The 12,839-nt window shown below is 34.9% G+C and overlaps 1 protein-coding gene across 1 annotated transcript in view; it reads right to left on the bottom strand.

Moving 5' to 3' along the window:
* The window catches only part of LOC116774359 (lutropin-choriogonadotropic hormone receptor), a 31,033-nt gene extending 19,337 nt beyond the window's left edge, over positions 1-11,696 (bottom strand). The window contains exons 1-3 of the mRNA XM_032667070.2: positions 11,252-11,696; positions 3,095-3,166; positions 2,585-2,716 (exon numbers count right to left, since the gene is read on the bottom strand). Coding sequence (XP_032522961.1) covers positions 2,585-2,716; positions 3,095-3,166; positions 11,252-11,451 — 404 coding nt within the window. The 5' untranslated portion in view covers positions 11,452-11,696. The remainder of the gene's footprint in view (positions 1-2,584; positions 2,717-3,094; positions 3,167-11,251) is intronic.
* Positions 11,697-12,839: the final 1,143 nt, after the last annotated feature.

Raw genomic sequence — 12,839 nt, 5'->3', positions numbered from 1 at the left:
ACGATCTGAAACATTGAGTTATATTATAATATTTAAGAGGAACTTTCACTTTTAAACAGTTTTACAATAACACATATGCATAAGTAAGCAGTGTCTAGGAAGACACGATGGCTGCTTAAATGAAACATATATACCTGCTTATCGACTCTAGAAAAACAAATAGGAAAATTATATGATTATACAAAAATGAAAGAAAAACAACGAAATGTAATTTATAAATAAAATGTTTAATGATAGCAATACTTCACATTATGTCCGTCAGAGAGAAAGAGGACTGATGACAAATAATATATTGTTTGAAGAAAATTATCCTTTATTGAACGAGTCAAGCGTAGGATTGATACTACTTGATACCACAAAAGTCTTTAAACATTCAAGGAAAAACATTGAAATCACATCTAATATATTTTTATAGCTTTTCGTAAACTCAAGTTTATTGTTTATGATTTAGTCTTGTTATAAAAAATGACCGTCACCGAGAACAGACCAAAGTTGACTTCCTAAAACATAACGTGTGGATATTTTATAACCCTGAATTTAAAAATAAAAACTAAACACTTCTATTACAAATGTTTAATTGGAATTTTTTTGTATTAAACTCTGTTTCAGACGCTCGAGTATAAGAAGCCCAGCTGTTAGCACTGTTAGTAAACGCAAGGGACAGTTTCATTAATTTACACGAATTTCGTAATATCTTCCTCTATTTCCCAACCATCGAAGCGACACAACTCTCGACCGTACCAGTGTCTGAACGGTCGTTCGGTGTCAACGTGTCTCTCTTAATTAATGGTGTCCAATGATTGTGCTCGCTCTCTATAGAACGTGTCCGTTATTTGGAGGAATTCAAGTGAACGACCTTTGTGACGCGAATGAATCGACGAAGCGTTTTTTCCAGACCCCGATGACTGAGAGTGGAGACGGAGGTTAGAGACCGACCGCTTCACATAACGTCGTGACATGTACCGTCTTCAGCATATTCATCTCTACACACATTAGTACTTTAAAGTTGCATGATTTAAGATTTTTGTAACACTAGGTCAAGAGAAAAAAAAATGCAAAGTTAAGGAACCTACTGTGCTTGCTAAAGGAATGAAATGAAGTTTCAAAGATTAAGCAATGGGAGGTGTTTAGAGACGGATTTGTTAAAGATAAATTATAATATAATAACATCTTAAACCGGATATCTTTGATCTTTGTATTTTATTATAAGTAATGAGCTTCGTAAATAGTAAAATAACTGCCATTTTACTCGGTGTACCGACTGCCATACACGACACAGTTAGAATATATACAAAGATATACGTAAAAATTATTAAAAAATAACATATTTGACATGTGTGTGCACTTTTGAATGAAACGCTCGTCAGTCGTTTTGTATATATTGCTACCACTATTGTTTCTTTTATTTTGGTGCGCTTCTTATTTTCTTTATTGTAAATATTTTTTTCTTTACAATTGTTGAGGTTAATTTTACTGATCACAATAATTTTCTTATGATTGTTAATTTTAATAATGTAGGTATCACGACGGAACAAGACATGATATTTCCGTAACAATATTAACATAATTATGTTTATTTTAAATTAAAATAAAAACTTCTTTATGTCTTTACATCCTCTAAATATTGTGAACTAGAGAAAATGAAAGGATTTTATAATACAGTAGTGTACATATATCTGTGATGGCAGAGCTATTCACGTATAAAGAATTTGAATAGGAGACATAACGCCTCACACAATCCTTGTCTTTTACTGATAGATATATTTTCAATTCAATGGAAATATTTAATCGCGTTACCGGGGCGTTAAAGTCAGATGTCAAATGTAATGTGGTTCGATTGATTTTATATCATTATGTGTATCCTAGGTTTCAACTTTGCATCACAATATACAATTGTCAATATCTGTTTAAACCTAACACAAACACATCGCAGTGCTCTTAAAGTACTGTTTAGTTGGCTATGTTTCGAATAGTGGTCGAGGTCATAGTTTCTACGTCGAGGAGTTTCAGTTGAGATAACGTCCATAAAATAACAAATATTAATCACCTATGAGACTTCGAGCTATAAAATAATTCCTCATGCGAGCCGATACTATTTTTAATACAATAAATTAATCATAAATTTGTAACAGAAAACGAACAGAAATCCGAGCAGATATGAAAGGGAATAATAAATTTGAAGGAAATTGATGGATTCTTATTGAAAAGATATATTATTATCTTGTTTCGGAAAGGAAAATGGGATGGGTTCGTTCAATATAGCGGAGCTAATTTGAATGATATTAAAGCCACACGTCGGCCGGTGACGAGGCAATATCGGAGATTTACATCGACCAAAAAAAATATGTCCACACTCCACACACGTCACACGTCACACCACACAGCACACGCGGCCACCAGCAGGCTCCAGGCGACATGAATAATTTATAATCGATCTATCATAGGAACGTCGGGCGGTGCAGACGACTATGAAACTGCTGAGGTCATCGTCATCAGGGCGACCCGGGTTCAATGTGACGCGATCGATCGACACTGCATGTAAGACTACATAAGAGTTATGTATCATGAGTGTGATCACACTCACAAGTGATGGAGGCGCGGCATGCTGAGAGGCGGGAGACGAGCCAGGCCGCAGCGGTCCAGCCATAGGCGAGCCACGGAAGAGCTGACCAGGGAGGTCGCCGACACCACCTCCAGCAGGTTGGCCGACAGGTTCCTGACATATAGACGACACGTTAACTTGAACTTTACCCAAATTATTATAATATAAATTTTTGAAATTGAAACATTGTTTTTATAATATTATTATATTAAGGCTACAATATTATTATATAGACGGTTACGTATCATTATTCTACGGAACATTAAATTTTCTAGTCGCCGGTGAAGCGGTTTGCTTTCTGTCGTATTTGCGAAGTAATCTCGAGTCTAACGTTAATCGTATTTGCATAATTCCTGCTTCCATTTTCGTGGCTGCTTTATGTTAGCGTCTAATATATTATTTTGCCCCCAAATTATGAATCTATTTCGCTGAGTTCAAGATAAATACAGTTCTAAAGAAACTTTAAGTGCACGTAATGAGACTGTTACTTACAAGTCTCTAAGTCCAGCGGCGGGCAGCAGTGCGTCGTTCGGTAGAGCGCTGATGTTGTTGCCAGAGACGTCACTGAAACAAATATATTTATAATAAAATCTAATTGTTACATGTTTTAGTTGTGTTCAATTCCGTACATAATTCATTAAAAAATAAACTAAGTAAAAGCGTTAACTTAATTTTCATAAACCTATTTACTTTTATAGCAATAAGAACTTATTATACTTGCAAATAGTTACGTGTGTAATATTTCGAATGTAGTAGCGATTTCAACGTAAGAAAACTATGATGGATTACTGAACGATTCCTGGGTTACCAGCTTGTATAGAAGGGTTTGTTCTGTTTCTTGCAGTAAAATACTTTTATAAAGTTCAGTTTCCGCTTTATCCCGGAAAAGAAATCAATACTTACTCAACAAACTACTTCCAACATCATTAAGACTAAAGAAATATAATAGTATTGTTTCGGTTCCTCTAATTTGGAAACTTACATTTAAAATAGTCATCTGGTAATTTGGAAACAGGAATCTTGTTAAAGTCTAGATATTAAAATATAATGTAATAGGAAAAATATTAAACTCCAGCAGCAATTCTCATGACATCATTCGTTAAAATTAATTAACACAGTAATATATTATTTAATTAATATTGTTATATTTTTGTACAATATGAAATACTTACACATTTAATTTTAATTTCTGTTTGAAAGTATCGGGTTGTATGATAAGTAGCGAAACAAATAAATGTATATCGGCGCAATTGTTATTATTTGAATTAGTAATAATCGAGGGTTGTTACGCACAGGCAACATATTAAAAAATAAATGAGCATCGCCGGGGCAACATCGTTGTATAGATAAAATATCATATAACAAGTGACGCCGCTGACTCCGCGGAACGAACACCAAGCAGTGTGAACCAGAAGATTCCTGATACCAAACAAGCCATGGAATGGGATTGCTATCCTAACATAGAGGCAATCATGTAGTCTTAGGTATAGGTTATAAGTTTTAATATGTTATTTTTATTATCCATACTAATATTATAAATGCGAAAGCAACTCTGTCTGTCTGTCTGTCTGTGACGCTTTCACGCCTAAACCAGTGAACCGATTTTGATGAAATTTGGTACAGAGATAGAATAGACCCCGAGGAACAACATAGGCTTTTTATCGCAAAAAATGGGGGAGAATGGGTAAAAAGAGGGGATGACTGTTCGTATGGAAAATCGACATTTTTGGAAATATAACAGTGAAACTTTGTATTTAGATACTTAATGAGGAACGAAAGAACATAGGCCACTTTTTATAGCGAATAAAAAGGGTAGAAGGCGTAGAATGGTTGATAGAGGAGATTAATGTTTGCTTGAAAATTCGTCATTTTTGTTAATACTGTTGCCTGTGGCTTCACTCGCGTTCGATTCGTACCTACCTAGTTATTTTAATCGCCAATATCCCTACTACCACACTAATATTATGAATGCGAAAGTAACCCTGTTTGTCTTGAGGTTACGCTTACACGAATGTTTTTTATGGAATATGACAACGAAACAATGTATTTTTTTATTGATAGGCAATACATAGGAAATTAAAGGATAATAATATAGATAACCTTGGCTACTTTTCATCATACTATCCATACTAATGTTATAAATGCGAAAGTAACTCTGTCTGTCTGTTTCTCAATCAAACCTAAACTACTGAAACAATTTGCACGAAATTTGGTATGGAGATATTTTGATACCCGAGAAAAGATATAAGCTACTTTTTAGCCCGGGAAAATGACGCATTCCCATAGGAAAATTCAGTCTTTCTCTTCTCAGGTGACCAGAGAATCTTAATCAAGTACGTCACGTACTTAACCACATCGGCTGCAAACGCAATATAGCAAAAAAAGTTTTAGGACTGCAGGATGGTGCAGAGCGCGCACCAACCGTCAGAATGGCCGAATCGGCGCAATTCTTATTATTTGAATAACTAATAATTGAGGGTAGTTGAAATTATCAGGGGTCACCTGCATAACCACCTGCGGAGCCACCTGTGCAAGTGTTGTCACAACAATGTTAGTATAAATAAAGGCGAGAGTATAGATTACGCGGAGTCTCGCTCGAGCCGTTGCAGGGATTGGACCTCTTCGAAGTAAGGTGTTCATCAAACCATTTACGAGGTTACCTTCAAGAGTCTGAGATCCGGACGACCTTCTAGAATATAGTCATCAGGTCAATTATGCTGACGTTACTCTTTTCAAAAACGACTAAGTGCTTCCTACTCCGACATATATATTAAATTTAATTTATTAAATAATAAGTGTTGCCCGTTTGTTTTTACTATTATTTAATTATCTTTTGATATAAAGGAAAAAATGTAAAGCTGAAGATATACAAAAAGTACCTTATCTATAGCGGACAAGTGTTTATGACAAAAATTCCAAATTGAGACAAAATAAATAGAATACAAATTAAGTGTACCAAAGAACCCCCGTCATTATGATGATTATTAAAACCTTGCTGCAAATAGAGGTTGGTTCGTTATAAGAACTAATTCGTAAATGTCATTTATATTCTGGAACTGCAAGATGACCGCCTTAATTAACTACCAATTAACCAAAGTACTTTTCACGACAAAACTCATAAATTATAAAACTTAATTTGTTGTCTGACTTAGGCACAATAAAAGGGTCATTAAAAATTTAAAAAACAAAACCCTACTGAACTTTTACTTTAAGAGAATTAATTAAATATTCGATGATTAAAACACAAATAAATTTATAATTAATATTCATCACATTTTACAAATCTTATAATTAAAGTACTACGAATACCAAAATCAAAAAGAAAATTAAAACCTCTTTTATAAAGAGAAAGAATATTGTGAGTCAACATTATTTTACAGTGAACAAGAAAATTCAAATTGTTTCAGTAAATATGTAATACATATTATTTTTATTAATTGTCCACAGGGAGCTCGCTCGGGTGATAACGAGCGCGAGATATTGCCGTCATCCATCATCGCCTCCCCACCAATCTCCTACCCCCGGAGTAACCCTACCGCCCACCCCCCACACACCGACACCCCACGCGCACCCTTCACTAGCCAATTTAATATCTAATACTTACAGCAATCTTTCATTGGGTAACCTTAAACATTTCATCATAATGAGAAGCAACACCAAATTTTATTACGCTACAAGGAACATTACAAAAAATTGAAGTTGCGCGAATTCCTTTCGCTTTATTTTAGTTTTCATAGTAAAAGGAATGCTATGAAAATAATTATAAAACAAAAATGAGATGTGAAAGTCAACTTAAAGTAAAGCCCTTGAATTACAACGACAAAGTCGGTGAGTCTCCGAGCGACTCCATCACGAGCCAGCGGCTACCATTGACACTGACACGCTTATAAGATCATCCCTTCCGGTTATATGTCCGACAATTATATCTGTGTCATAGTATTATAAATAATTAGTTTATTCAAAATCCCAAAGTCAACGCTCACAGATGATACATTAAAATCAATTTTGAGAGTCGTATAATAATCATCTGCTGAGCGTACTTATTGACTGACCCGAGCTCAGGTTATCTCGTGATGTTCTTATTATTTACTTTTAATACTTTCTAAATTATAGATCGGGTGGTGACGGCAGTTTGGTGTCGACAGTGTCTTTGGAACGGAGCTTCATCATAACCACTTAAAATTCTATTGGTTTAGATAAATAGTTTGAATAGAAGGTTTATTTAATCAATTTCGAATAGAAGGTGTACTTCATTATTATAGCTTTGTTTAGATTGTACTTTAATATGACAGGTAGTTTTCTTATGTTACAAGTATATATTAAAATATTACTTTAGAATTGATTCCGAGTACATAAAGAAGTGTGAAATACTTAAAAATTAGTTTAATCACTTGCTACAAACGCGTGAGCTACTGCGGCAGTTCCTAATTTTTATAATGTAACTATTTCAAACAAACGAAATCTTTCCGTTTTGATTAAAGCACGTATAAATGGGCAGGCTAATTGCTTTATCTTAGTTTTTCCGGTATTAATGCGGTGATTGTATTTATAACTGAACCTTTTTTTCATTTCTTTTTCCATCTAAGAAACTTTTAAACGTGTAAGTTTTAGTCTCGCCCTCAAAGTTGACAATAACGGATTGCCTCGACTGTACTCGTGTCGGCGAGACATAAGCAGTGTGGAATAGGTTTTTTTTATTATTCTTTATATTTCCTTATCTGCTCAGTGACCATGTGGTGACCACTTTTCGCTAACCGCCTCTCTCTGGGTCGGAGCCAAAATATATTTTATGAACTGAGAGCTCACCAGTAACATACCTTAGCTTAGTGCCCGATTCACCGGCTTTCATTTAAGCCTAGAACATTTTAGACTGTTTTTCTTTTGTGCTTCTACCTAAAAGAATTACTAGTTCTCTTGATGCACGTACATATGTTGTACTTTATTTAAGTGTATCTGTCACAGCCTTTTATTTATTATTAATGTATTAAATATTTCAGATAACAGTTTTAATCATTATAGCTTTTTTATAAATTTATCAATGAGTTACAACATGTCTCGGACGCGTATTTTCTCACTTCCTGACAGAACATCTCGCTACTTCCTTATTTGTTTTCTCAGCTCCCGTTTACTGTTATTGTATTGATTTTCTTCCGAACATACCTGCTCTAAATCTATAAAGAAAACAGCACAATACTCGGATATCTAATTGGAGCATCATGTTTTTATTTATTAAAATGGAATAATCCAGTCCGTTAGTGCCATAATGTTCTTTACAATATAATGAAATTACTAACATGAGAGCTGATGTTACAGAATTTTTTTTTTATTTACAACATTTATAACTAATCTCGCCCTACTCCGCCAACAACTGTGTTTACTTCATAATAATATTTTGTAATTTACTAGTTTTTAAGGTCTGTAGACAACGGCAGTGCTTTGATAGATCTTCTTGCGAGAGATTGTTTGTCAATCCAGCAAGAATCAGTTTCATCGGCTTCCTCGTACAAACTGCTCTCATTATTATAATAAGCGGACAATTACTGGTGCCTTTTCCATTGGAATGAATCTAAATCGGATTGATACGAAGATTCGTTAATATCACTCAGGTCAGTTCACAACAAATTACTGGTAATCACATATTAGCATCAGTAAATTATTAGGGCCTAGGAGCGTAATTTTCTCTTGGCTATATTAATATGATGTGTGATAACATTCCCTTTGGAATTATCTGTGGTGTGAGATTTCATAATAATGTACGAGTGTGTATCCAAAGCGTTAGAAACTAATTTAAGAAGAGGGCGAGGTATTAAAACAAACATTATTATTCTTAGGAATTCAATAAACCTTGGAATTTGTTGGACTTGACCTCGACTTTAAATATTTACGGTGATTTCAGAAGCTTCATGCTGAAAAAGTCGTTATTATTTTAGCTAAAGATGCGCCGCTAAGCACGTTATCAACATTCAACTTGCAACAAGATGTAGCCTTCGAATGGACAAGTAGATAGCAGGGCGACCGTCCTCAACTGGCGTGATATTACTGGAAGGGGCAGGGAATGAGGATGAAGGAGGATGAGGAGGCAAATGGTCCTAGAGGGTGTTGTGGGGGCGACGAGGTGCATCCTGCAGCAGATTACCCCGAGTTCTATAAATAGCCAGCCTCGATCTCGTTACGCCGTCCGATGATACACCACAGGACACTATTGACTTTAGATTATTCAGGTTACAAAACTCTAAATGTACTATTTACGCAGTATTACAATTCATTGAGCTCTCTTGATTTCTGATTATAAATAATTAATTATACTTCAGACACTTCTATGAAATACCACCATTATAAATCATGATATTGTTTGACCTACTTTTCATATCTATGGGTCGAGCGAGCAACCGAAATATAGTGATATTTTATCGTAAGTAAATTTATTGTTAATTTTTTTAATATGAACTAGGAAGCGAACAAGCTGCCTATATAGTTATTATTACATTAAAAGATTTCATAAAAAGATTATATAGTAGTATTTTATATATTTTTTTATTTCCTTTAACACTTGTTTAGACACGTTGCGAGTGTCATACAATTAAAATAGAAAAGGTAGTCGGATCCTTGATTAAGCTTGAAAATAACGACATAATGTACAAGATACTACAATAACTGAAAATGTTGATGAAAGTTACTTAGCTTAGAACCGTGTTTAGATTAGTTATAAAATAATTGATTGTATTTGTTTAATATTAAGGTCAAATTTTGATAACCATTTATGGAATCACCTTCGCTCTGTTGAGAAACACTGACAATGAATTGATATCGAGTAACTCGTGATAAGAGGAAATGTTTTTCATTAAAACTGACTTTAGTAAACAACACTCTGTATCTGACAAGTGTTCTGATTTCAGCATATAAAAAAGTTTCATTAATTTCGACTTCAACTTCAACAACATTATTTTCTTATATGTTGTTGCACTTTCTGTTCATGTTCATGTCCATGAGTAAATGTTACAAGAAACAAAATAATACCAAACTTTTTCCCTTACATTATCAGCAAAGGTGAATCTTTAAGGTTTAGAAATTAAAATTTCAAAACTTCATTGAAAACATTTTATGTCTCTGAAGCTGTGGATTTCGTATATTCAATTTAAATTATAGTAAATTTATCCAAAAAAACCTTTTAACGCATATTATAATCAGGATATGTCGTTAGCGCCGCGTCCTTTTAATCACCAGGAACCCCTCCTTCTATCTCCTCACTTCTCAGTTTTCTGGTCACTCTCATCAATCACAGCGAGAGGCTCGTATCCGCCCTACTATCTTCTATATAATATTAAGTACAACTTACGCAAATCTATTAAAATAAGACCTTTGCCCTCTCTGCTCATGAAATATGTGCCTTGTTAAAAGTTGTTTAACAACTTGCTAACTAATCATATCGCCCTGTCTTCCTAGCGTAAATATTTAAACAGAAACAATTATGTTACAATTCGAACATTGGCTTCCTATAGGATACTAATAAATGAAATTGAAGTGTCTGTTTGTTATTAGAATCAGGGCATTTCATTAAAGGCTATATATTTGATAACTTCAACACATGCAATTTTGTTGTCTGATTTTTTGTTCGTTACCTTTCTTTCTGTTTGTTCCTGCAAATTTCTGGAACGGAAGGACCAATTTTGACGGGAATTTACTCGGTGGTAGATAATGTCATAGGAACTAGCTAAGACTATTTTAATATTTTTTTTAAATCGAAACAGCATTGTCCTGAGACACTTTCATTCTAAACAAGTCTGAATTTGTTTAAAGGATTTTCGAGAAATCGAATGAAACCAAATAATGATGATAATACGTATATGAAAGAGGATTTAATGTTCGTTCAAAGCTGAAGGCAACAGCTCGTGAAGTGATATAAATAAAAAAAAGTGTATTAATTGATATTTTGGTTAAACGAGAGGCAGGTCACATTGGAAACCATTTGTTTAATGGGAATAGAAAACAAATAAAATACTCCAATAAATATTAAAGTAGATAATAATCTTGGATCACTGCATGGATATTAATTTAAAACATAATAGAACACAAGGGATGACGTCACGCCTGGACCACAGGATCTATGTTCTTGGAAAAGTTGATCAATATAAAGATAGATCTCGCAGCGTATTAACATCATCTGCTCTGAACACGTTTCTCGTAAGCAAAAGTTTTTGATAAAAAATATACTTTGTTCCATAATTCATGTTGTTGGGATGTCATGTTCGATATTAAGACTTGCTCCGAAGCTCTCAGTCGTGGTGTCGTTCTTTACAAATAATATTTATATAAATATTTAGTGATTTTAATAGTGAATACTCCGATAAAGTGTTGATAAAAAAGTTCACTGTAAACAAAAGACATCAACGCGATATAAAAAATATATGTCGCAGTTCTTGTTCAATGAAAGCGAGCTATCTGTAGTATTAGTGTTATATATTGTAACATACCTAGTCATAGTAATGTCCAAATGTCACGTTAAAGACTGCCGTCTGTAAGACCGTATGTTTCATTTCACATACTTTCTATTAAAAATTCTAATTAATTGAAATGAAAAAAGCGATAGAAGACACTTAATAGTTCATGAAGTAAGCAACGGCTTTGGTATGTAGATTCTGTTGTACTCACAGTACTACCAGACGGTCGTATAGCGGAGGTAGCGCGCCCAGGCCGGCGGCGCGACACGACACGCGCGTGCCTCCTTCCGAGCACGTACACCCTGCGGCCGGGCATGAGAGACCCGCGGCGAGCTCCGGGCCCAGCCCGGCACCCACGCCGGGGCCCGCCAGCGCCAGCGAGACGAGAGCCAGCGCCAGCGCCGCCGCCATGGTTCACCTGGCCGCGCCACACGCGCCGCCCCGAACTGCCTTCAGACGCATGGACATCCTCGTCACTGACACTACACCTGATACACGACCGGTCGCCTTTCAATATTATCGAAAGTATCAGAACTTTAAAAAATGCAATAACGTCACCGATGTTGAATAAAGTGATCGGAGATCGTGAGTGTGTACCGCGATAAAACCCGCCGCGAATAATCACACGGACGGCCGACACGACGCTCCGAGCGAGGACTCGGCGCGGACTGAGCGAGGACTGAGGACTGAGGAGCGTCGCCGTCCTCGGAGAGTAGGAGGAGGAGGGAGACGAGGAGCCGGTGCCGACCAGTCTGGAGGAGCGTCCCGGACAAAAACAAACGCTTGAGAAAAAAAACTTTATTTTGTGTCTTATTAAACAGTGCATACAAGTTTATTGACTACATCTGATTTAATGGCTCATTAAAATGTCGTTCAGCTTGTCGTATTATTTTGTTATGTTATATATATTTGTCCGTCATCGGTTTTATTATAGATTAAAATTTAAATGTATTCCTTTATGTTTATAATAAATTAATTTTCATCTCGGCGCGGACAAGAGGTCCAATTATTAGTGATAATATGTAAATGTATGTACATATATCTAATTTAATTATTATTAGGTAAAGACAATTTTCGTTTAGGATTTAATTCATGTGTCAGATACTTCTATCTGGTCTCATTATTCCCATTCACACCTTAGGCAAATTCTTCGTATTAATAATAATCGAGTTATATCATTATCATCATCATAAATATTGCAGTTTTATCTATAACTAAGGGAATATTAATTACGTTTACTTTAGAAGTGTATATTGTTTTTTTTATTAAAAGTTTAGGCCGTTTGACAGGGAATCAATTTAAACTATCACGCCGTCAACAATAACGAATAAAATCGCAATATTGAAAATATTAGACATGCCTTTCATTTTAACATTTCCATAATTGATGGAAGTCATCACTTTCTTTAGACAGAAATTATTTAATATTGTTTATCAAAAATAGTTTATTTTTTTCATTTGTATTTTTATTTAAGTATAGTGAAGGTATGACGTGGATTGTCTGTCATATTCCACTTTAAAACTTTTCTCTTGATTTAGTTTGGATTGATGATAATGATGCACTGCATCCTCTCTTAAATTTTCACTCTGGAAAGTGCTCGGTAAACTTGACCTTTTCTTAATATTGAGCAGCTTATGTCGTGAGAATCCGTGACAAATAAAAGGCTTTTTTTGTTGACAGATATTGCTCATACTTTGTACCATTATACAATGATAACATTGAAATAAGCTGTTTTAACACTTGATCTCACAAAGACGGCAACTACACCCTTACGAAGTTTTTAAGCGATCTGTTGTCAA

Source organism: Danaus plexippus, chromosome 26, assembly GCF_018135715.1.
Source record: "Danaus plexippus chromosome 26, MEX_DaPlex, whole genome shotgun sequence".
NCBI classification, from domain to species: Eukaryota; Metazoa; Arthropoda; class Insecta; order Lepidoptera; family Nymphalidae; genus Danaus; species Danaus plexippus.
Note: the sequence above shows the minus strand (reverse complement) of the source record. Positions and strands in the feature narration are given on the sequence as shown.